The 23,468-nt window shown below is 44.1% G+C and overlaps 1 protein-coding gene across 1 annotated transcript; it reads left to right on the top strand.

Annotated features, from left to right (window-relative positions):
- The first annotated feature begins 3,981 nt into the window (after positions 1 to 3,981).
- Positions 3,982 to 23,115, top strand: LOC104562116 (interleukin-2 receptor subunit alpha). The gene is made up of 7 exons (XM_061989514.1): positions 3,982 to 4,224; positions 17,649 to 17,831; positions 18,052 to 18,174; positions 18,458 to 18,685; positions 19,952 to 19,999; positions 20,894 to 20,957; positions 21,720 to 23,115. The coding sequence occupies exons 1-6, from the start codon at positions 4,164 to 4,166 to the stop codon at positions 20,935 to 20,937; spliced, it is 687 nt and encodes a 228-aa protein (XP_061845498.1). The 5' UTR covers positions 3,982 to 4,163; the 3' UTR covers positions 20,938 to 20,957; positions 21,720 to 23,115.
- The last annotated feature ends 353 nt before the right edge of the window (positions 23,116 to 23,468 follow it).

Raw genomic sequence — 23,468 nt, forward strand, 5'->3', positions numbered from 1 at the left:
CCAGTAGATGTAGATGTCCAGAAGAGGTGAATCACTCTCCAGATGCACTTTTTGACTCTTTCCATTGACTCAAGGGGGAACTTTGACAACTAGTTGACCATTCAACTCTCTCTTGACTTGAACCTAAATCTTTTGCCGACCTTCCAAATATGCTTCACTTAAGTTGCAAAATTTGTGGGCCTCATGTCAGCTCTGCCTCACTTCTATCGGAAGGAAAATGCAGTTTAAAACAGTTTGGCTGTTCTAAATAATTAGATTGGGTGAAAAACAATCTGATGATCATTTCTAGCCCGTAGGCTAATCAGTGCTTCCCCATGCCTCTGCTTTGCAGCAGAGCTGGGTGCTGCTGGGGAGGATGGGAAAGGCTCTTGTATATGGTGTCTTTAATGCCTTTTCTTAAAAATATTAGGCATAGTCCTTGAAGTAATCTGTAAAGAATGCCCAGAGTGGCCTATTTAAGTGCAAAACCTAGCTACTGGAGCTGTTCAGTACAGTGTAGTGCTGCATCCCACACTTAGGGTAAAGTTCCTAATACATTTCCTCCTAAGTAAAAGAAGAAATAATGTGAGTTTATAACCACCATTACCATAACTTCAAGGACATCTAAGCAACATACTGATTAACAGAGTTTAGTTAGCTGTTAGAGCCACCCTCACATCCACCAGTGTCCATATGAAGCGCTGTTCCCATGAACAGAATGCTCATGTAAGAGTCCTTCCCAGCAGAAAAGTTGAAGAAACAAAACACTAAGCTTGCCTATTTTAGTGAGTTATGTGGGTATTTACCCCTGCTTTGAGCTGGGCAGGGTTGCAATGTGATCACAGTGTTGTCCTTTCTTTAAGCTGTCTTGGTTTTTGCTTGCCACATCGTTGGATGTATAAAATTAAGCAATGCCCAACTGAAAATATCATACAGCTCAGTTTTATTTGAGATGGTAGTGGAAAAGGGCCAAGTCTGCTAAGTCTCAGGAGATCTTGATACGGACATCTATGAATTTCTGTTTTCAGCCCAGTTTCTGAATGATTCTGCTTTTTTTCCATCAGATAAAACTGCAGCAGATCCACTGTAAAAAGAACTGCTCACAGCCTCTGTTACTCAGACCTCCAGCCCAAATGAGTTTGTGCACTAAGAGTTTTAAAAGCATTTGTGGGATTTCAAGAGGCCCTTTTCAAAACTAGACCCAAGGAAGGCTGGAGCTGTGTCTGTGTTTTACTCTCTGGCAACTTCTTTTCTGCACCTTTCTTGTGGCACTGTATAAAAGTAATCTTCGTAATCTAGACTGTGGTGACCTGGACCATGTGACAGATTCTTTTCCTCCCAGCTTTCTGCTGAAAGAGAAGATTTCTCTTAGCAAGCAAAACTCTGGTGATCAGTGGAAGGAAGTCAACAGCCAACAGAGACAGCAGCACCTTCTTTTCCCCATACACCTTCCTAGATGCTCAAGATACTTCTATTTCCCTCCATCGCTTTCCAGGTTTCCACTGAGTTTCCAAAGCACCTCCCCTCCTTTATTGCCACACACCTCTGTTTCTAACATCTAATGTTAATCATCTAAATGATAATGCTGATCATGTTCTTCTTTTTCGTCATAAACCCGTAGTTTTGCTGTGTCTAGATAACTTTCCCCTTTGCTGGTTCCCTCTGTTCTCACCCTCCCCTTTCCTGCCTCGCTAAGCTTTGGGTCAGTTGTTTGCAGAAGCAGCACTGTTTTTTCATGGAATCTTTCAGTAAGCTGAGCTGTTTCACAAAGCTGACCTAACTAATGGCTCTCACAAGCACTAATCTTCTTTTTTTCTGACCTTTAGAAGGTCTAAATACTGAGTTACATATCTTTCTCATGCAATCTGTGCTTGTAACAATTAACCACCTGGGGTCACTGTCCCTTCCAGTACCACTGACTGTACATTGCATGTTCTTACTAGGATAAAAACTCACCATTTCTAATAAAACCTTAGTGGCTATTATCCATCTACACTGAAATGTACTGCTTGAGAGCAAATAGCTGCATGAAAGAGGGAGAGTATCTCAGCTCACCTGCTGAAAAAAAAAAGACCTTTCTCCAGCAAAAGGAAAAAAATCAGCTTGTTGAGAATCTGCATCTGATTCCCAAACTGCTGCCCTCTGCTCAGAGTTTGCAGTTGTTAATTGACCATCAGGATTTTGAATAGCTGAGAGAGACAGATTGAGCTGAAGGACTGCAAAGGTATATCTTAACATTCCTGTTAGGGAGATTCCATTCATTAAGGATTTATAAAGGAGAAGTAAATGTCCAGCATTTAATAATCATGACAGAAAGAAAAGGTCTCTTATCTGTGTCCCTCATGCTATGAAATTTAATAGTTTGATCAGGCAAGAATTAAGAGGAGATGTTGAGGACTAAATCCCTGTACCTCCAAAGACCAAACACCATGCTTAGTAGGGGTGGGACAAATTGTGATGAAAAGGTTGGGATTTCTTTCTGGGCCATGTAACAAATACACATTACTAACCCAGATAGATGCAGTTGTGTATCTCCAGGTATCTTGGAAAAAGGTGAAGAATTGGGGTTAAAGACTTTCAGACAGATGTTTCAAGAGCAAATCTCTCCAAGTCTCCAAGTTTTGGCATTAGTGTTTCCTGTTATTCTATTAAATTATGGAAGATGATTTGGTAATGAAGCAAAGACAGTAAATATCTCTGGAGCATGGAACAGCACTGAGGTGAGCAGCATTTACCTCAGCAGTTGCTCCAAGTCTCACTTTTCTGTGCCCTGTTGCATTCAAGTTTGGGCAGTAATCTCCTGGGCAAAGCTCTGTTACAAACAGACCCTCCAAGAGGACTTGTCATCTGCATCAGTGAAGCTGCACAAAAACTTTCATGAAAGGGCAAAGGGGGATTTATCAGGGGAGCAGGGGCTGCAGCATCTTTTCTGTCTGCTTCTTTCATGAACACCGACTAAAGTCTTTGCATCTTTCCGTTTGCTGGGGGAGAAGATGCACGTTTGTACAACCTCCCATAGATATGGCAACATTCACTCCCCAGAAAGGTCTGGTTTGAGTCTCACTCAAAAGAAACTCCCTTGTGTCAGCTGCAATTCACAGGACCATCACCATATGGATGTGAGGACAGGGGAGTCTCTAATAGTGAGGCACAGAGGTAAGTAACACAGAATCCTCTGCATCTGTGCTGATGCAGCCACAGCAGCATGTAAAGACATACCAGATCTATATCTTAGCATGCCTGTTAGGGAAGTCCTCTTCATTTGTAAAGGAGAAGTAAATTTCCAGCATGTAATAACTGTGACAGAATAGCACAGATGGTTTAAATCTGCTTCTCCATAGTCTATCCCAACTAATTCTTTAGGTACTAACAGAGAATAATTTCTGTGGAAGTGGCTGAAGAAAAACTACATAAAGTGTGATACTTCATTGATCATTTTCAGTTTTCCACTGACACTTGGAAGAATAAATTTCCCTTGGCAAACCCAGACAATTTAGCAGCAAGGGAGGCCCTTTCCAAACCTGCCAGACTCATCCTCATAGATGTATTTTTTAATCAAATCTGTCCATCCTTCAAAAGCTCACCCATCACTCAGAAACTGCAAACATGATTCCATCCAAAAAACCAAATAAGTGTGGCTTTATCACCATTAGCAGAAGACCTCCAAAATGATACCACATGGGACCTTTTCTTTGTAGGCAGAGACCACAGATGGTATCTGAGGTCCATTGTCACACACCAGACAACTATTCTACAGTGATGGTCCCTCACAAATATCCATCCAGCCACAGATCTGAGGTTGAGTGTCAGCACAAACCTGTTAAAAATCTTGCCCCCCTTCTACTGACCTCAGCTGTAGTGGAACAGCTCTGGAGCCGGTAGCTCTGATGTGTCAAACCACTTCCTACACACGACGGCACACTCCACGACACGAAGCATTAAGTTTGATTTCCTGGATAAAAGCTACTAATACCCAAACAGAGAGCAGTCTTTATTCTCTCTTGCAGAGCCAGGCAGTGAAACAACCACTTGCTGACCAAAGAGCAAAGTCCTTGCACAGGGTGGTGCTCCTCATCGGTCCAAGCAGGCAAGGGACGACTCCTTGGCTTGGTCAGCACCAGCCCGTCGCTTCTGGGAAGCTTCATCACCTTCAGTGCCGCGGAGAAAAGATGTGAACAAGTCCCATGGAGCTCAAGTGCCTTTTGATGTGGCTCTTGTTTGGATCCATCAAAGGGAAAAAGCCAGGTAAAAGACTATTTCTGCCTTTTCGTGAGGGAAAATATGATTTGCTCTCTTTTTTTTTGTGGTGGCTGCTGGAGGATGTTCGCAACATCCTGAGTCCTTTCAGGGAAGGAAAAGGTGTTAAGAGCTTCAGGAATTAATGATTCTAAGGAAATGAGAGAAAGGGGTTTTGTGCCCACAAACCATCAACTGCAGACAATCCAGAGCACTACAGGAGATGGGTTTTTTTGGTCTGAGTAATGTGTGTATCCTCCAATGGCTCGTTGGAGCAGTGGGAAGATCAAAGCAGCCTTGTGCACCTCAGGGACCTCTTTGAGTTTGGGTTGGGTTTTGGTTTTTTTCCATTTTGCATGTAACTTTAGGAAATATAAAAATAGACACTGAAATGTCAGTCTCTCTGTAGGCAGAACTGATGGCAATGCTATTAGTTGAAAAGTGCCATCCAAGCTGGCTCTGGGATACTACAGACACCAAGTTTTCTTTCAGCCACGCCTCCTAGCCAGCAGCGCCTGTAAACTGTGAACAGAGGCAGCAAATTCATTCAGCGTGATTTTACACGTTTATGAACTGTGATGTTGCTTGTATTTGGCTTATTTGTTGTGACAAGTGTGTGCATTGAGAAAAGGTCTGGTAATATCCTCTACTCCCTCTCTACTCTGGCCTGCTGAAGCCTCATCTGGAGCCCTGTGTCCAATTCTGGGCTCCCCGGCTCAAGAACAATAAGGAACTGCTGGAGAGTCAAGCACAGGGCTACCAAGATGATCAGGGAATTGGAGCATCTTCGTTATGAGGAAAGGCTGTGGGACCTGGGGCTGTTTAGTCTGGAGAAGAGGAGACTGAGGGGGGATCTCATTAATAGTTACAAATATATAAATGGTGGGTGTCAGGAGGTTGGTTTATCACTTTTTTTGATAGTATCTGGCAACAGGACAAGGGGTGATGGGATGAAGCTGGAACACACAAAAAAGTTCCATTTAAACATAAGAACAAACTATTTCACTGTGAGGTGAGGGAGCCCTGGCCCAGGCTCCCCAGGGAGGGTGTGGAGGCTCCTTCCTTGGAGGTCTTCAAGACCCGACTGTACACGTTCCCGTGTGACCTAATTTAGACGGACCTGCTTCTGCAGGGGGGTTGGACTGGATGATCTCTAAAGGTCCCTTCCAACTCCTACCATTCTATGATTCTATGATATAGTAGCATATTTGAATTTAAACTGCTTTGTTCAAAAGAAAAGAAAAAAAATACACCTTCTAGTGCTCTGTGTGATATTTCCTTCTGCACCTGATAATGATGTCCAGGTTGAGAGCTATGAGCAGATACAGCCCAAGGCAGGTTCTCAGATTCATTGGTACTGTAACTGCTGCTGGCCCGTCTCTAGCAGGGCTGTGGATTTTGCTAAGGGCTGGGCATCTCAAGGGAAGTCTGTGCTGCTTATAACTGAACATCATTAATGCAGGAAGTACCTTTGCAAATATTTAACCCCCAGGTGAATTCGTTCTCTGTATTTTGCCAGTAAAGTCTGTACCTTTTTTCTTCATGGGACATTTCATTGCCAAATGAAGTGCCACTGCCCACGGCAAGTGTTTAAGTGCTGTGTGCAAGAGCATTACTGCAAGCCATTGAGCCAGAGACACATAAATAGGATCGGTTCTGGGATGAGTCAGGTCCCCTGTATCACTCTTTCTGTATTACTGGGCCAGGGACACATTGTGAGACTTCTTGCTGGCAAGTTTCATTTATCAGAAACCTCTCTGTTTTTTGGAAAAAAATGAGGGGTGTTAGAGCAGTTGCATTTTATGCTGTTCAGTGTGATTTGATTCTCTGATGGATGAATAAATGCATGGCTTTTCTTTCCTCAACTTCCTGTATTTATTTGCAATGTTTCTCCTAATGTTTAAACATTATATATATATAAAAAAATATATATATATAAAAAAGATATCTCTGAAAATAATATACTAAGGTAAAAAACACCAGCCTTTACCAAATTAGGGGTTTTTACTGTAGAAATGCCTGGCTAGACCCATTGTTTTTAATTCCTTAGGAGGATCAACAAGAAGATCTGGGAACAGACAAAGTAAAGGGATAGAATCTAGGTCAAATTGGTCAAAAAATCAGCTCTGTCTCAGTATATACAGTGCTATTCATATTATTTTGCTGTAGTCTTTTCAGCTTGTCTCAGCACCACAAGTTCAGTTTCATAAATAGATCCTGACATAGATGTTGTTCACAAGAGGGTTTCTGGCAAAATACAGTATCAGGAATAAATATAATTAGGGGGAAAAGAAAACAAGAAGCCTTTGTTTTACAGAACAGCTTCACTGATAGCTCTCAAAGTGCTTTGAGAGGGCAAAGTCCTCTGAAACATATCTGGGGAAACTGAGGCATGAGATGAGAATTTGTTTAGTGAAAATTAAACTTTACCTTAGTGCTAAAGAGGATAAGAAAAAAAAATGCTGATTGTCTTGTGAAGAGCACATTTATCTCAGTTACTCTGCACAACCTAGAGCTGCAAGCATGGGTGAAGCCTGAAGTATGCTAGGTGATGGTCAAACACGTGATAAAAGCTGGTCTGTGCTCCTACAACCTTCCCATCTTGCTATTCGTCTTACAGAAATACACTGAACAGATTTGCAAGTTAAACCTGGAAAGGATTAAAACTCACAAAAGACAGAATTTCATTCAGCTGAATTTCATTCACACAAGATGGGTACCAGATCTCAGCCATTGAAATGAGAGGAGTTTCTTGCCCATTATACTTGCATATTAGTGCTCACTCCCATGGATTTGAAATGCAATGCAGAATAAATTAAAGTTGTCAAACACATACAAGTTGTTTCTTACAGGGTCAACCAGAGAGCAAATACCTTTATAAACCTTCCAGCTACAGTGGCCCTCAGCAGCAAAGTGCCCAATATACAGCTACAGTGAAAAGGAGGGGGAAAAAGGGTTAAAAACAAAGGATAAAAACTTGTGATCCTGCTGAGGAAATGCAGGTGTCACAGAGAGAGATCCTGCAGGAGCTGCTTCTGCCTTCAGAGGGAGAAGTCTTCTCCCCACCTCATCAGGAATGAGGTTATGTCCTTCCCTTTTATCACAGCAAAAATATCCACTCTTTAGCGACTGGGAGACAGCCATTGCCTTTGACTTTGCTCACTATTGCCTTCAGAGTGCTGCAGTTTTGGTCTCCCTATTATCTTCCTTGATGTTCAACTTCGTCTCTCCTGTTTTCCCACTTCCATTTATTGTACCTTCAAAGCCCAGCTTTTGGATGGTTTTTTCTACCCATGATTTCTACCTCCTCACCCTGATCCTGGAATAACCTGGCTTTATATTTATCCATCTCTCCATCTCCTCCAGTGCTTCTCCAAAACTCACATTTCCAAAGTCTAGATGATCTCTAAAGGTCCCTTCCAACCCTGCTATTCTATGATTCTATGACTCCCAGTTACTCGGCTGTGCCAAGGTAGCAGCACTCTGTCATCTGCTGCCTTTTCTTTGTGTTCTCCTTTTGTAAAATGTGAGCCCACAGATCAATGTGCAGCCCTTTTTCTCTGGAAAAATATTTCCTGCATTACAAGGTCAGAAAAATCATCAACACTGACAAAGATTTTCTATCCCACTCTTAAGAGACCCAGTGAAAAGCTCAATGACCATGCTAAGGCCACAAAACAAATGAGTCCTTAAATCATGTTCTAGATCAAAAGAGTTCTACCAGACTTTTTTTTCTCACTGTTACCAAGACTGGGACATATGCTTGTCAGTCAGTTTGATTGTTTTCAGAGAGGATATGGGGTTGGATAGAGGATTTGGGGGGTTGGACTAGATGATCTCTAAAGGTCCATTCCAAGCCCTACCATTCTATGATTCTATGATATTCTCTAATGCCCTTTCAACCCAACAACAGGCAAGGGTGAGAAAGTTCCACACAAAGAAAAGGATCTGAATGTCTGCTACTGTTTAAAAAGCCAAGTTTCTTTCTCAGCAATGGTTTTTTTCTCTTCAGATGAAAATACTGATGAGGTGGGTGTTACTGAAGTCACAGATTTAAGCAAAAATGGAGCCAAACCTATTCAAAACCCAAATGTCACACACCAAAACAAGGCTTTCATGTATGATATTCTCAAAACCAGACTCCACATTCCGCTACCATACCATGTGCAGTGGTTGCCTTTAGACAGTCTGAGCTTTGTGGCTTTACCACAGAACCAAGCAGGCTATAAACACCCAGAAACAAAAGAATAAGAAAAATAAACCCTCCCCATTCTCCACTTGGTACTTTTTCTGCACAGTACAGTGCACTCAGGATCGTTTTCCTCCCTCTCCCTCTTTCCTAATGCTTTCTATTCCATTTCCACATTTGCAGTCCAAGTCCTCATCCCAGCCTCCCTGCAGGAGTGAGATTCATCCTGCTTAGCTTCAGCTGTCTGCACCATCTTTTCCAAGGGGCTGGACATGTGGACCTCTTTCATAGCCAGAGGAGAGAAAAGAGTGCTTACATGGCCCAATTCATCTAGCAGATTGCAGATAAGGGTGCAGTGAGTCATGTCCTCTCAGTGTCTTTCTAGTGACTATACAGGGAATTGAAATGTTCTGTTTTTTTTTAATTTGTGGGCTGGGTGGCATCAGTCCATGCCTTAAAACAAGAGTCAGTGATAAAGGGAGGTAACTGTGTTTAGGAAGATGGAAGGAAGATGTTCAGTCCAGAAACATTGGGTCAGCAGAAGACACAGACAACATCTGCAGGCTGCTTTGCTGGGAACTGACAGCAAAGTGTGCTTTAAATTGTTATCAATGCATTAGCTAAACCACACTAATGATTGATGTGAGCATGTTCTTCCATCACTAGCCAAGAAAAAAAAGAGAGGAGCGCTTTTAAACATAGTTTTGGAGAACTTAAGTGTCTGCTGTTCTCTAGAGAGCTCTGCCCAGCTCCACTTCTTAGAGAAGGGTCTAAAAAGGCAGGTTCCTGAGGCTAAATTATGCTTATGAGAAAGCTTAGACCACTGTCAAGCCAACTCTATAGCCTTGCTGTATATGGAAATCTTTTCTGACATTAGATCCTACTGCCTAGGTCATTGGCAGACAGCTGGCTAGAATGACAAAGACAAGAGATAAGTACATATCTCCCAAACCTAATTTTCTATGGTCCCACAAAGAGTTAATGCTTAAGTGCTGCTGCCTCATATTCCAGTTTATTTTACACTGTTGTTTTTTTTCCAAGAGAGACATCTCCTAGTACAGCAAACTCAGCAGGCATTGAACTGCTTAGTCCTCAAAATAGAACATGCCTCTTCATGGCATCCTTCACCCATCTCCTGCCCCATGAGGCTCATCTCTCCTCTGTTGCTGTTTGTCTTAAATCTTGCTCCTGGTGATTTCATCTGCACTGTATTTCTGTCACCTGCATTGCAGGCTTGTTGCTACTAAGATAAGTTTGTAAAATAATCTACAGTATAGCTAATCAAAATCTCCCAGGCAAATTGCTGTAAGCTTCAGGTCAGCACCTCAGCCACACAGCCGGGATGTATTGCCAGCTTACAAATCCACCCAGGCAATAAAGGGCGTTAATCAGAGGGGATAGAAGAAGGCAGAGCTGTAGCAAGCTTGTTAACAGACCCTTGGGGAATAAGTTTTGAAGTCAGAAAAAGTTCATTACCATTTCAGTCCAGTTGTTGGTATCAATTCCTTCTCTTCACCTATATTGGTTTCATCTTCAAGAACACGCTCTTATTTATAGAGTATTTGAACCCCCAGGGCTGAATCAGGTTTTCAGGCACATCTGGGGAAGTGTCTTCATTTTGGCATGGTTTAATTCCTTGGCATCTCTGAAGAGAGGCTCTCTCTTCATCTCTGAACTGGGCAAGTGTGTGAAGCACCTGGTTTCTTCCACTGCTTTGACCCAGATCTTCAGAACAGCCAGGTTCCTGCTGATCCTGTCTCACCACTTTTGTGTTTAGGGGAAAATTGTCCTATTTTTGCACCTTGCCTTTTTAACTTGACACCAGAACAATGTCAGCACCAGTGACACACAGCCACATGACAAGAGGAAATTCTGAGTTTAGGTTATCAGGTCATGACTCACTCTCTGTGTTTACCTACTGCTAAAAATACCTGGTATAAATTTTCCCCATTCACTTCTTCTGGATGAAAGGTGTTGTTCTGATGCTTTGTCTAACACTGCTCTGCCAGCTCCAGCGTGGAAAAGGGATAAGCAGGAGAATTTAACAAATGTTAATACTGCTAGCATGTCTGCTGTGAGCAGTTTTGTGTTGGGTCAGTAGTATATTTGAATGGGAAACCTCAGGGAAGAAACCCAAGCACTGAAAGAACTGATGATGATTTAGCTGGTGGGTTTCTTTCTCCTGAGCCCACATGACAATGCAAGATGCTGAAGGCAGCCAAAAGCTGGATGCTGAGGGTAGCCAAAGACAGTTAAGCTTTATTTAGCACATGGCAATGAACTCACAGAAGACAGGGCATTGTCCTGTGTGATATCTGACAGCTTATGTGGAGCTCTCAGATGCCCTCAGACACCCCAAATGGCAGCGGGCACCATTGTTTAAGCAGGAATAGCAGGAATCCCACCTATCTTGTGGCTCAGATGACAAAGCTTAAAGGTCTCACAAAACTTACCAAACTTAATTTTTGGGAGCACACCAGAAGATGCAATAACTACTTTTGAAGTGTAATGGATGTCTATTATCTGAATTCACTATTCTCCTTCTAATCCCAAGGGCATGTCTCCGTCCACTATATAATAATATTTGAAACCAGCTCCAAAATGCCCAGAAATGCTGTAGGCACCAAAAATCCACTAATATGGGGGGAAATTCAGATTCCCAGTTGCCTTAGGGTGGCTACATGTTCTAGCAGTTCTGCCACCAAGAGCAGTGCTAAACCCCATGAACACAACTAACACCAACCTCTCAGTTTGTCCTCTTTCAATACACAGCGTTAGTAACTCTAAGAGCAAAGACACAAAGCCATGAGGCACTTTTGGGCTGCAGAAGATGAGAGTGGTAGGTAAGGGCTGATGAAGCTTGTGAATGAAGGAAAGAGAGGACAGGGGACATTGGGATTGAAAGAGAAGGAAATAGAGACACACATCACCTTGTCATGGGGATGGAGAATGGGAGGAAAAATGAGGAGGCAAACAAAACCCCAAGAGTTTTGAAGGTGATGTGAGTGTAATCTTTCAAACCAACACAAGTAGGAGCAAATGTGGAGGGGTGCAGAATCCAGAGGGAAGCTGGGCTGCACAAAATTGGGCCACCTGAGGCTATGAGGCAGGTTATACCAAGGCGAGTTGGCCTTTGGTAAGCTTTATATTTTCATGTGATACCAACTCAAATGAATTGACAGACTAATTCCCAACCAGGTGCAAAAAAAGCAAAGTTAATCTCCCCTAAAAATGTAAAAAGTCAGAAATCTAGTCAAGAGGTAAACCTACCCTGCCATTCCCTAGCTTTCTGGCTTCTTCCTAGCCCTTGGCTCTTGTGACCCCCACAGCAGGGATGTTGATCGTTCAGAGGCAAACTACACAGTTTCCTTGAGCACAAAGAACGAATGAAGTTCAAGGGATGATTCACTCCTGAGGTCATTCTGTGTAGGCAATATGATGCAGACCTCACCAGGTCTGCTTCCTCTCTGCATAGTCTTTCCACACTATCCCAAGAGTGCCACAAGACGCTCCCTGCACACCTATGTGAAAACACCTATGGCCTCTGTGGCTTTGGGAGCCACTTATTCTTCCCTGATGAGAGTTTGAATACAGCAAATAGCTTGAACCTGTGATGCTGTTAAGTATGAAAGCACTGGGAGCTCTTCTGGGTCAAAGCTTCCATTCTCAGCTAGCCTTTGCTGAGTGTGTAGTCGTTATCATGAGTTACTATCACTGTTACTGCCACAATGCCTGGGGTCCTGGCTGATAGCTAGGATTTGTTTGTGTAAGTGTTGTACAAATAGCTGACCAACACAGAAAGTTTAGGATCCAAAGCAAGCAAGTATGGAAATAATATTGATCAACATGTTGTGTGTCTACCTGTTCTTGGAAGATGAGTAAAAGTCTAGTTAAAGAAAAGCACTTCTGGAGATGTATAAGACACTTAAAGACAAGAGGAATAAGCAGCAACTTGACATGTCCTTATTCATGCAAGGCTCCTCCCATTGTGATGGGCTGGTGCAGCAATAAACCTGAAAGATGAAGACTTTGATATCAAACATATTAGTGAGGAGGTCTAGCATGGGGAAAGAAGCCAATGCTTTGAAAGGATATGATGGTTGATAAGCAGGAGATTCTTGAAAGTGGGAGTGACATATTTGACGTGGCAGTGAAGCAGTTACAAGTCAACAGAGGGAAGGAAACAGAAGGTCACCTAGGAATCTTTCCAAGTGCTTTCTGGATCAGAGACAGGAATGTGATTGTAAAGGCCAAAGAAGTCAATACTGCAATGGTTTAAATGTGAAAAGACAAGAATTTGAGTGATGTGGATGAAATTAAAAGGCTGGATCCCAGGAGTGTTGTGTTAGATCAAGGTGCCACATGGATGTATGGATCCAGCAGCGCTTATCTGATGGGCACTGCTCACTGTCACTTGTGTATACCATTTCTGCATCACCCTTCTCTGACACATGCAAGTTCAGAAGAACCTTGACTTTCATAGAATCACAGAATGGTGGGGGTTGGAACGGTCCTTTAGAGATCATCTAGTCCAACCCCCCTGCAGAAGAAGGTCCCACCAGAACATGTCCAGGTGGGTTTGGAAACCTCCCAAGAAGGAGCCTCCACACCCTCCCTGGGCAGCCTGGGCCAGGGCTCCCTCAGCTCAACAGTGAAAGAGGTTTTTTTAATGTTTAAATGGAACTTTTAGTGTTCCAGCTTCACCCTATTACCCCTTGTCCTGTTACTACATTCAATAGAAAACCTGACGTGCACCATTCGCGTATTTGTAAATATTAATGAGATCTTCCCTCAGTCTCCTCTTCTCTAGACTAAACAGCTCCAGTTCCCACAGCCTTTCCTCATAAGGAAGATGGGATAGCCACACAGCCAAGCACACGCAGTCCAGGAGGTTCCTACAGATTGTTGATGACAACTTCCTGTCAAAAATGATCGAGGAACCAACAAGGAGGGTGTGCTGCTGGACCTGGTACTGACGAACAGAGAGGGCCTGGTTGGGGATGTGAAGGTTGGAGGCAACCTTGGCTGCAGTAACCATGAGATGGTAGAGTTCAAGATCCTGTGTGGAAGGGGCAGAACACAAAGCAGGACTGTGACCCTGGATTTCAGGCGAGACGACTTTGGCCTCTTCAAAGATCTACTTGGACTAATCTCATGGGATGTGATTCTAGAAGACAGACGTGCCAATGAGAGCTGGTAAATCTTCAAGTACCACTTCCTCCAAGCCCAGGATCAGTGTGTCCCAATGCAGCAGAAAGGAGGAAAAGGAGGTAGGAGGCCTCCATGGATGAGCAAGGATCTGCTGGGACAACCCAGGCAGAAAGCAGCCATCTATGAGACGTGGAAACAGGGGCTGGATTCTTGGGAAGAGTATAGGAACATTGCCAGGGCATGCAGGGGTGCAACTGGGAAGACTAGAGCCCTTCTAGAATTAAATTTAGCCAGGGTTATTAAGGACAGTAATAAGGCATTTTTCAAGTACATCAGCAGCAGAAGGATGGCGAGGGGGATGTGGGCCCGCTGCTAAACGCTGAGGCTGCCCTGGTGTCTGAGGATGCAGAGAAGGCCAAAGTACTGAATGCCTTCTTTGCTTCAGTCTTTACAGCCAAGGCCAACCCTTGGGAAGCCCAGTCCGGCAAGGATAACAGGATGGCCAGGACAGCAGAGGCCTTGACCTGGGTGGAAGAGGAAGAGGTTAAAGGCTTGTTGGCCAAGCTTAAGGCTCATAAGTCAATGGGTCCTGATGGGATGGATCCTAGAGTGCTGAGGGAGCTGGCTGATGTGGTTGCTAAGCCTCTCTCCATCATTTTTGAACAATCATGGAGGACAGGTGAAGTATCTGAGGACTGGAGAAAGGCCAATGTCATGCCAGTCTTCAAAAAGGACAAGAAGAAAGACCCAGGAAACTACAGGCCGGTTGGCCTCACCTCCATCCCTGGAAAAGTGATGGAACAACTCATCCTGAATGTTATCACTGAACATATGAAAGATAAGATGGTTATCAGGACAAGTCAACATGGCTTCACCAAGGGGAAATCCTATTTAACCAACCTGATAGCCTTCTATGAGTGCATAACTGGCTGGCTAGATGAGGGGAGAGCAGCGGATGTCATCTACCTTGACTTCAGCAAGGCTTTTGACACTGTCTCCCATAACATCCTCATCAGAAAGCTCAGGCAGTGTGGCTTGGATGAGTGGACAGTGAGGTGGATGGAGAGCTGCTGAATGACAGAGCCCAGAGAGTGGTGATCAATGGTACAGAATTGAGTTAGAGGCTTGTGACCAGTGGAGTTCCACAGGGATGGGTTCTGGGGCCAGTCTTGTTCAACATCTTCATCAACCACCTGGATGGGGGGATAGAGTGTACCCTCAGCAAGCTCACTGATGACACCAAACTGGGAGGACTGGCTGATTCCCCAGAGGCTGTGCTGCCATTCATTGGGATCTCGACTGGCTTGAGAGTTGGTCAGAGAGGAACCTCATGAGGTTCAACAAGGACAAGGGCTGAGTCCTGCATCTGGGAAGGAACAACCCCACGCACCAGGACAGGCTGGGGGTCAAACTGCTGAAGAGCAGCTCTGCAGAGAGAGACCTGGGAGTCCTGATTGACAAAAAACTGAACATGAGCCAGCAATGTGCCGTTGTGGCCAAGAAGGCCAATGGCATCCTGGGATGCAACAAGAAGAGTGTGGGCAGCAGGTCAAGGGAAGTTCTTCTCCCCCTCTACTCTGCCCTGGTGAGGCCTCATCTGGAGTCCTGTGTCCAGTTCCGGGCTCCTCAGCTCAAGAGGGACAGGGAACTGCTGGAGAGAGGCCAGTGCAGGGTCACCAAGATTATCAGGGGAATGGAACATCTTCCTTATGAGGAAAGGCTGTGGGACCAGGGGCTGTTTAGTCTGGAGAAGAGAAGATTGAGGGGGGATCTTATTAACATTGAGAAATATCTCAATGATGGGTGTCAGGAGGTTGGGACATCCCTTTTTTCTATAGTAGCTAGCAACAGGACAAGGGGTGATGGGATGAAGCTGGAACACAAAAAGTTCCACTTAAATATAAGAAAGAACTATCTCACTGTGAGGGTGAGGGAGCCCTGGCACAGGCTGCCCAGAGGGGCTGTGGAGGCTCCTTCCTTGGAGATCTTCAAGACCCACCTGGACACATTCCTGTGCGACCTGATCTAGGTGACCCTGCTTCTGCAGGGGGGTTGGACTGGATGATCTCCAAAGGTCCCTTCCAACCCCTACCACTCTATGATTCTATGATTCTATGTTCCAGTCCCCTGATCATCTTGGTGGCCCTGCAATGGCCTCTCTCCAGCATTTCCCTGTCCCTCTTGAGCTGTGAAGCCCAGAACTGGACATGAGACTGCAGATGAAGCGTCAGCAGGACAGAGTAGGGGGGGAGGAGAACCTCCCTGACTTTGTTTGATCACCAATTAAAACAACAGTTGCCCTTTATGATGAGTAGGCTAAATGCTGTTGGTTTTCTTATGAAGACACTAAAGAGTTGAAGGTTTGAGTGCCTGGTGCTGAGATTCAGATCTACAGTCTGCTTCAAAGCAGCTTTTGAAGTCTTGAGGGAAATATGCTTTTAGCTTTCAGGGAAAGTGAGAGTACATGATCTCAAGTTGCTGCTAATCTGATAACTCTTTAATTTTAATCACCCTGACAGTCTGTGGTAAACCATGTGGTTAACTATTTCGGGTAGAGTCGCTTGTCTTGAAGCCACAGCCTGATGTAGTTTACAAGGCCTTTGATAACACAAAGACACAAGGGGATTGAACTATCCTTGACACACTCTAGCTGTTAAGCAGCTCACAATACTTTTCTTTGTTGCCTTCCTCAAACTTTGTGACTTCTACTGAGCAGCAAGATAATGAAAAGTAGAAAGGGTAGAAAATATCAAAGTGAGAAAAAGATAGGTGGCCCTGTAAGAAAAGAGCATTGCAGGACTGGGGCTGGGAAGCACTAAGTAGGTTGCTGTTGGCAAGGCATGGCTTTGTTTCAAGGAGAAGGCACCTCAGGAATCAAGGGCAGATGCCAAATGATGAACAGCTATCAGGGATTCAAGGCCCTTTCACAGTCATGCTTGCTGGTTGCTAAGGCTGCATTAATTACGGCTGCAGAAAATGTGAAGATGTCATGGCTGAGAAATTTTACTCATAATAGCTGTTACTACTACACATAAGCATAAAGGGTCACAGATCATGCACCCAAAGGTCCTGAATGCCAGCCCTCATGCAACCAGCCTGTGTCATCTTTGAATTTCTCAGCCTTTGGGCCCTAAATAATCATCAAGCGCTGCCTTTATCAGCTTCTGGGTCCCCAGCTTTTCAAGTGCACTGAAATGATCCAACTTAATTCATTCCAGCTGATTGAGAAGTATATTTAGATGTGATTTGCTGATGACACGGCACTTCACGTCCTTGTTTTGGGACAAGTTATATTTAGGTTTGCAAACTTGTTTCACAGTAAGCTGCTCTTTGGTGTGCTCAGACAGAACTTAGAGTCCACTCCCCTTTCCAATGTTTGCCCATAGATTGCAAGTTTTAATGGCTTAGTTTTGCTTATTATGCCACACTGCATGGATTCGGGGCTGCACACTCTGGTGTAGGCAGCAGCTCTATAGAGTGGCTGTGTACAGCTTCATTAAAACAAGACTGGTAGTGTTTCATGTTACCCATCTGCTGGATGCAGAGAGAATGGACTCAACAGCAGATAGTTCTAACTGCTACAGAACATCCTTGCTCCATCATCCTTTCTCCTCTAGAATAAATACAAGGGTGTCAAAGCAGCCCTTACTACCTTAAAAAGTGTAGGGAAATACAGGCTTCAGGTCACTTGGTGGAGACACTCCCAAGGGATTTTTCTGCCCCCTGAACAAGCCCATACTTATAAAATCAATGGCAACAATTAAGTCCAATATAAAGAAGGCTTTGGATGGTGGGATTGTTCTAAAATTAGAAGAAAAAATGTTCACTTTAGGAAGTAATAGTTTTGCCAGACACTCAGATACTGTCCTTGGCTTAGGGGCAACCAAAGAAACAAAGCTTTGCTACCCTCTTGTCCCCTTCACAACATCCAGTTTCACCCCTCAGCTGTGATTTTAGCCCTGTGGCTGGGAGCAGAGTTAAACTTACTTCACTGGGCACGATCTGGTATTGATAAGACAGAAAGGTGAGGGAAGTCCTCCGTGAATAAAGTAGATGCACAGGCTGTCCTGATTCTCAGGCTTTCTGTTTGCAGAATGTCCAACTGTTCCAAGGATCAACTTTACTGATATTACTGTTGAAACATATCCACTGGGGACAAGACTGTATTATGAATGTCATAGAGGCTACATGAGAAGAAGTGGCCAGTACTTGGGAATTCGGTGTGAGAGTACACAGCAGGGTGCTGAGTGGTCCTACAAGAAATTTGAATGCATTGGTAAGTGATTATTGTCCTTTTTCTCCACTTGTAGAGATGTTTATCTAATGAGTTAGTGTGTGACACATCTGGGCATTGCTCTAACACATCAGCTTTTGCCCTCATCTTTGCAAATGGGAACATGCAACACTTTAATCGTGACTCTAAAAGTGTGGCAGCTCTGCTTTTGCTCTGCTATTCGTCCTGTAAATGTACTCAGCAAATGTAACTTCCCTCACAGATGAGAAAATTTTGTTGTCAATGGCTCCCAGCATGGAGTTAAATACTACACAGGAGCCAGAAAGAAAAACACAGAGCCCTGCATCCCAGAAGCAGAAAAACCTGTCTGAGTCTGGCCAGAAAGGTAGGTAATAGCCCATTCACTGCTGTAACACTTCTGCTGACTTCCATGGAAGCATTGTAGGAACAATGGACAATTATTTAACTGTTTTGACAGAGAAAGAAACAATTGCTATAAATTGTTGTCTGAACAAGTGATATGGCAGTATTTTATATGCTAACAGAGAACTAGGAAGGGTTGGTATCCTCCCTGTCTTTATTTTGTAAGAATACAAACCACTTTGAAGAACAAAAGCAGTGTGTAAAACCTGTCTGCTATAACCCTGTGCTGCCTTCTGATCCCACAGGTTATTGTGGTCTTCCCAAGACTATGCCACACGCCTCTATAAAGCTCAGTGAACAGTATTACGTGGGGCAAGTGTTACGTTTCAAATGCCAGAATGGTTATGACAAGCGGCCTCCCACCTCTGGCACCCGCACGTGTGAGGAGGTGCATGGTGAGATCATCTGGACCTCCCTGGACATGCGATGCACCAATAACAGCGATGAGTGGCCACTGCAGGCCACTGAGCTAAGTAAGATGGTTTCTTTGGCATGACCTGCTCATGCAGGTACAGAAGCAGGGGAGGGGACAGATTGTACCTTCAGTAAATTCACTGATGACACCAAACTGGCTGATTCACTGGAGACTGTGCTGCCATTCAGTGAGATCTGGACAGGCTGAGAGTTGGGCAGAGAGGAACTTCATGAGGTTCAACAAGGGCAAGTGTGGAATCCTGTATCTGGGAAGGAACAACCCCATGCACCAGTGCAGGCTGGGAATTGACCTGCTGGACAGCAGCTCTGGGAGAGTGATCTGGGAGAGCTGGTGGGCAGCAAATAAACAGGAGTAGCAGTGTGCCCTCGTGGCCAAGAAGGCCAATGGCATCCTTGGGCATCAAAAAGAGTGTGGTCAATAGGTCAAAGAAGTTTCTCCTGCCCCTCTACTCTGTCCTGGTGAGGCTTCATCTGGAGGCCTGTGTCCAGTTCTGGGCTCCCCAGCTCAAGAGGGACAGAGAACTTCTAGAGAGAGTCCAACACGGGGCTACCAAGATGATCAAGGGACTGGAGCATCTTTCATACGAGGAAAGGCTGGGGCTGTTCAGTCTGTAGGAAGCTGAGGGGGTAACTTCATTAACATTTACAAGTATTTGAAAGACGTATATTAGGAGGATTGGGCAACACTTTCTTCTGTGACAGGACAAGGGGTAATGGAGAAAAGTTGGAACACAAAGAAATTCCACTTAAGGAAAAGCTATTTTACTGTGAGGTGAGGGAGCCCTGGTCCAGGCCGCCCAGGGAGGGTGTGGAGGCTCCTTCTATGGAGGTTTTCAAACCTACCTGGACACATTCCTGTGTGACCTGATTAAGAGGAACCTGCTTTAGCAGAGGGGTTGGACTGGATGATTTCTAAAGGTCCCTTCCAACCTCTATCATTCTATGATTCTGTGATCCCCAGCTCAGCACATCAGCCCTAGGGAACAACCTGCTTGAGGTTTGTGATGGGGAGATGCAAACTCAGGGCTCTGTCACCAATGGAGATGTTGTCTCTGACTGATGGAGATGATGCTTCTGGGGAGGACTTAGCTGCATTCTACTTTGTTTTGTGTGTCTTTTCAAAATTGCAGGAATTTCTGAGCAGATAGAGCCACTCATATACTGGGAAGAAAACAGTAGAACAGACCTTTCTCTTTTTAATTCCTCCTGGCAGTTATAGCTGACTCTGTCCTCATCACTGCTTTGATACTCTTTGTCAGAAGAGCAAATCGATAAAGAAATCAAGAATTTCTCTCTCTTCATAGGTTCAAGACATCCATCCTTTTCCTCATCTGTGATGCTGCCAGTGACAGGTATGCTATTTTGTTAATTGGGCTCAGACTTCATCCCCAGAGCAGTTACTTTGCCTTTTGGTTTGTTATTCTACCAAAGAGATCCACCTCTGTTATAAAAGCTAATAAATAAACTGCAAGACACATCTACGTCCCCATATGAGGTGAGCAATCAGTAAAGAAAATGTAAATAGAGACTGTTTAAGCATTTAAGCCTTTTATAAAGAAGCCTTCAGAGATTCATAAGGAATGTAAAACAGATCAATTCAAAGTCTGATTTTTAAGTGAAGCGATTTACACATCGTTTCTCTGAGACTTTCTGTGAATTAAGTGAATAACTTCTACTGGAGAAAAAAAACAGCAAAAACATAAATATTTAAATGATGCATTTCTTTCACTTTTTTCAAAGGAGTAAAAATAGATGGGCACATAAAATATTTCCTCACAGCTAGACTGGTGTGTTAAGATCGGTCTGAGAGATTTTCTTCTCCTCTTTCCTCATCTTCCGTTTAGCCATTAGCTGCTAAAATAGAAATTGTCTCTTACTGAGTATATGCTCAAGATTTTGTACAAGGGCTCTTGATTCCAGCTGGGGCCTGATGACAACTGTAGAGCACATTACAATAAGGAGGGATAATGGAGTGAGGTAAAGGAAGGGAAGGGAGAGTTTTGCAAACTATGACAGAGATCACAGTGTCAGTAGTCTCTGGTTATTTGGCTGTGGTGAATCTCAAGTTGCCTTGCCTTGGTCTTGTTTGGAACAAAGCAATGGGGCAACGTGGAAGAACTCTGGCCTCTGGGCATAGGAGCAAGATAAGACCCTACCCTAGGTCTTGCCTGTGTCTTACACTTGGAGTAGCTGCAATAATTAAGATAGCACCAGGTGCTAACTCTGCTGATTTTCTCTTTTAACAGCTCTTTTGCTCATTCTGTGTATTATTCCTGCTGTCTTTTGGTGACTTACCAAGCAAGGAATATGGTAAGTGTGATGGAACCGGGAAAATGTGAAAGAGCTATCAACTGGATCAGCCATCTCACTATTGCCCTGCTTAGATTTCTGAATACGTTCTTTGGTATTAAATAACAGGCCCTGGATTCTGGATGGACTGGTTCAGCTATTAAATACTGGCAGATGAACAGGAGGAACCAGGGCTTTTGAAATCAAAAAGCATCCCAGCCATTGTGAAACTGAGAATGGCAGTTCAAATAGCAGGTGAAAAATTAATCCCATGGGGACACAAGGGTTAATTACTCAAATGTGTTGGTTTCAGATAGATTATACAATCAGGGTTTTCTCTCTGGCTAACCTGTGGGAAGTCTGGTGGAGCATCTGGCACCATGACCACGTAGTCCTTCTTCCTTCATCCCCCTGATTTCTCAGTTGTGTCATAAGGACTTTGTACTTCAGATTTATTTTAGTCTGGTCTCATCACTGTTTCTGTTACTACACTGAGACGCACCGAGGCTGTTCCTGTTCACAGGCTCCCCATCCTAGTTAGCCCAAGATGTCCTTGTTTGACATTTGGCAATTCTCCTTTACTCCCCTCTCCTTGCTAATCCTCATCCCCATTTCTCTTTGTGTTCTTTGCTAATTATTGCTGGACTCAGCTGGATGTGGAGGATCTTATGAAACCACATTACCAGGGGGCTTCTTCTGCCAGTTCATGACAGGAGAAAGCCATAGAAATTGCAGATAACACTCTGAGACATGTTTTAATGAAGATGGTCAACTATGTTGCAGAGTTGCCTGGGTCATCATTGGATTTCTGAGAATATGATTGGTGAAAAATTGTCAAGAATGATCTACATTTAACTGGCTCTGTGGTGGAACAAGTGAAGAAATAGCTGATACCAGATGAAATAGTAACTGAGATGCTAAGTGGTGTCTTTGGCACAAAGTACTCTGTGGTTTCTCATAGTAAATATAGAAGAAGCCACAGAAAACCTGCCTCTTCCCAGCTGTACTAAAGTCTTTGTCCTGCTCTAGAGAAGACCTCTCAGTTCAAATCCAAACTCATGAAACTGATGACTTGCCACAGATGAAACCAGACTGCACCAATGACTTGATGATCAGCAGTGGCAAACAAGGAGAAAGCTTGGACACTCAAATCCAACATGTGAAGGAAGCAGGAAATGTTACGGCATAATTCTTATGGAGATGGAGTGACTTTCCACCTACAGAGTATGAAAGGAGGGAGTACATCCCATCATTGACAGATGGAGAAAGAGCTCTGCCTGAAACTGCTTCCCAAATACACTTCTCCTCCTACCATATAGCAGATGTATTGCTAATATAACTGCAGCCTCTCCCCAGTGACCATGTGTACATATGGACCACTCGCCCAGGCATGTTAGATGATGGCACCGTCGTCACAGCCCACACACCACCTTCCCCACAAAGACTGATGCTGGACACCTCATGTCCTCCCACACCTGTCCCTTCCTTACCCAGACAGGTCACACTTTTCATCTCCTCACACTGCTCCTCTTGAAAAAGGAAATTAAACCTGCTTGCCCTCTTGTACATCAGCTGAAAATCTTACTGGACTCCCTCATGGTTCTGTATAAACATGCATTTTTCATTGCCCTCCTCTTCCCAATTATTTTGGACTAGCCCCCTCCACAACAGTTACTATGTTATCCCTTGAGCTCAGAAAAAGATGCTTTAGATTGTGGCAGCTGATTAATTTGACAGCTTCTTTCATAGCTGCAGAGCTCTGTGCAGTTTTGTGCTCCCCAGCTCAAGAAGATCAGGGAACTGCTGGAGAGAATCCAGTGCAGAGCCACCAAGATGATCAGGGGACTGGAGCATCTTCCTTATGAGGAAAGGCTGCAGGACTTGGGACTGTTCAGCTTGCAGAAGAGGAGACTGAAGGGGGATCTCATTAATACTTACAAGTATTTAAAAGGTGTATGTCAAGGGGATGGGGGCAACACTTCTTATCTGTAGTGTCCAATGACAGGACAAGGGGTGATGGGATGAAGCTGGAACACTAAAAGTTCCATTTAAACATCAGAAAAAACGATTTCAGTGTTTCAGTGAGGGAGCCCTGGCCCAGGCTGCCCAAGGAGGGTGTGGAGGCTCCTTCCTTGGAGGTCTTCAAGACCCGCCTGGTCATGTTCCTGTGTGACCTGATCTAGGTGGGACCTGCTCCTGCAGCGGGGTTGGACTGCAAGATCTCTAAAGGTCCCTTCCAACCCCTACCATTCTGTGATTCTGTGAAAGCAACAAGTCTATTTAAAGAGCAGTTCATCTCACCCTGTTGCCTCTATCTATCTATCTATGTGCATATTTATTTATGCCACATATATATGCACACACAAATACATAGAGATATATATACAGGTCAAATGCCTCATGATCTAAAGGCATCTGTTTGTCTGCATTGACTCTAAATGATGGCCAGATTGCCCAGATTAGCTCTAGATGCTTACACAGCATACAACACAAGCAAAATGGGATGAATCCCTTCCTTGTAGTTCAGGAGGC

The sequence above is a fragment of the Colius striatus genome, chromosome 1, assembly GCF_028858725.1.
Source record: "Colius striatus isolate bColStr4 chromosome 1, bColStr4.1.hap1, whole genome shotgun sequence".
In the NCBI taxonomy this organism is placed as follows: Eukaryota; Metazoa; Chordata; class Aves; order Coliiformes; family Coliidae; genus Colius; species Colius striatus.

What these genes read in the sequence shown, in the direction of transcription:
- LOC104562116 (XM_061989514.1), top strand. Translation starts at nt 4,164, where the DNA reads ATGGAGCTCAAGTGCCTTTTGATGTGGCTCTTGTTTGGATCCATCAAA. An exon ending in ACTGCAGGCCACTGAGCTAA is followed by an intron (nt 18,686 to 19,951) that starts GTAAGATGGTTT and finishes CTCTCTTCATAG; the next exon opens with GTTCAAGACATCCATCCTTT. An exon ending in TGTGATGCTGCCAGTGACAG is followed by an intron (nt 20,000 to 20,893) that starts GTATGCTATTTT and finishes CTCTTTTAACAG; the next exon opens with CTCTTTTGCTCATTCTGTGT.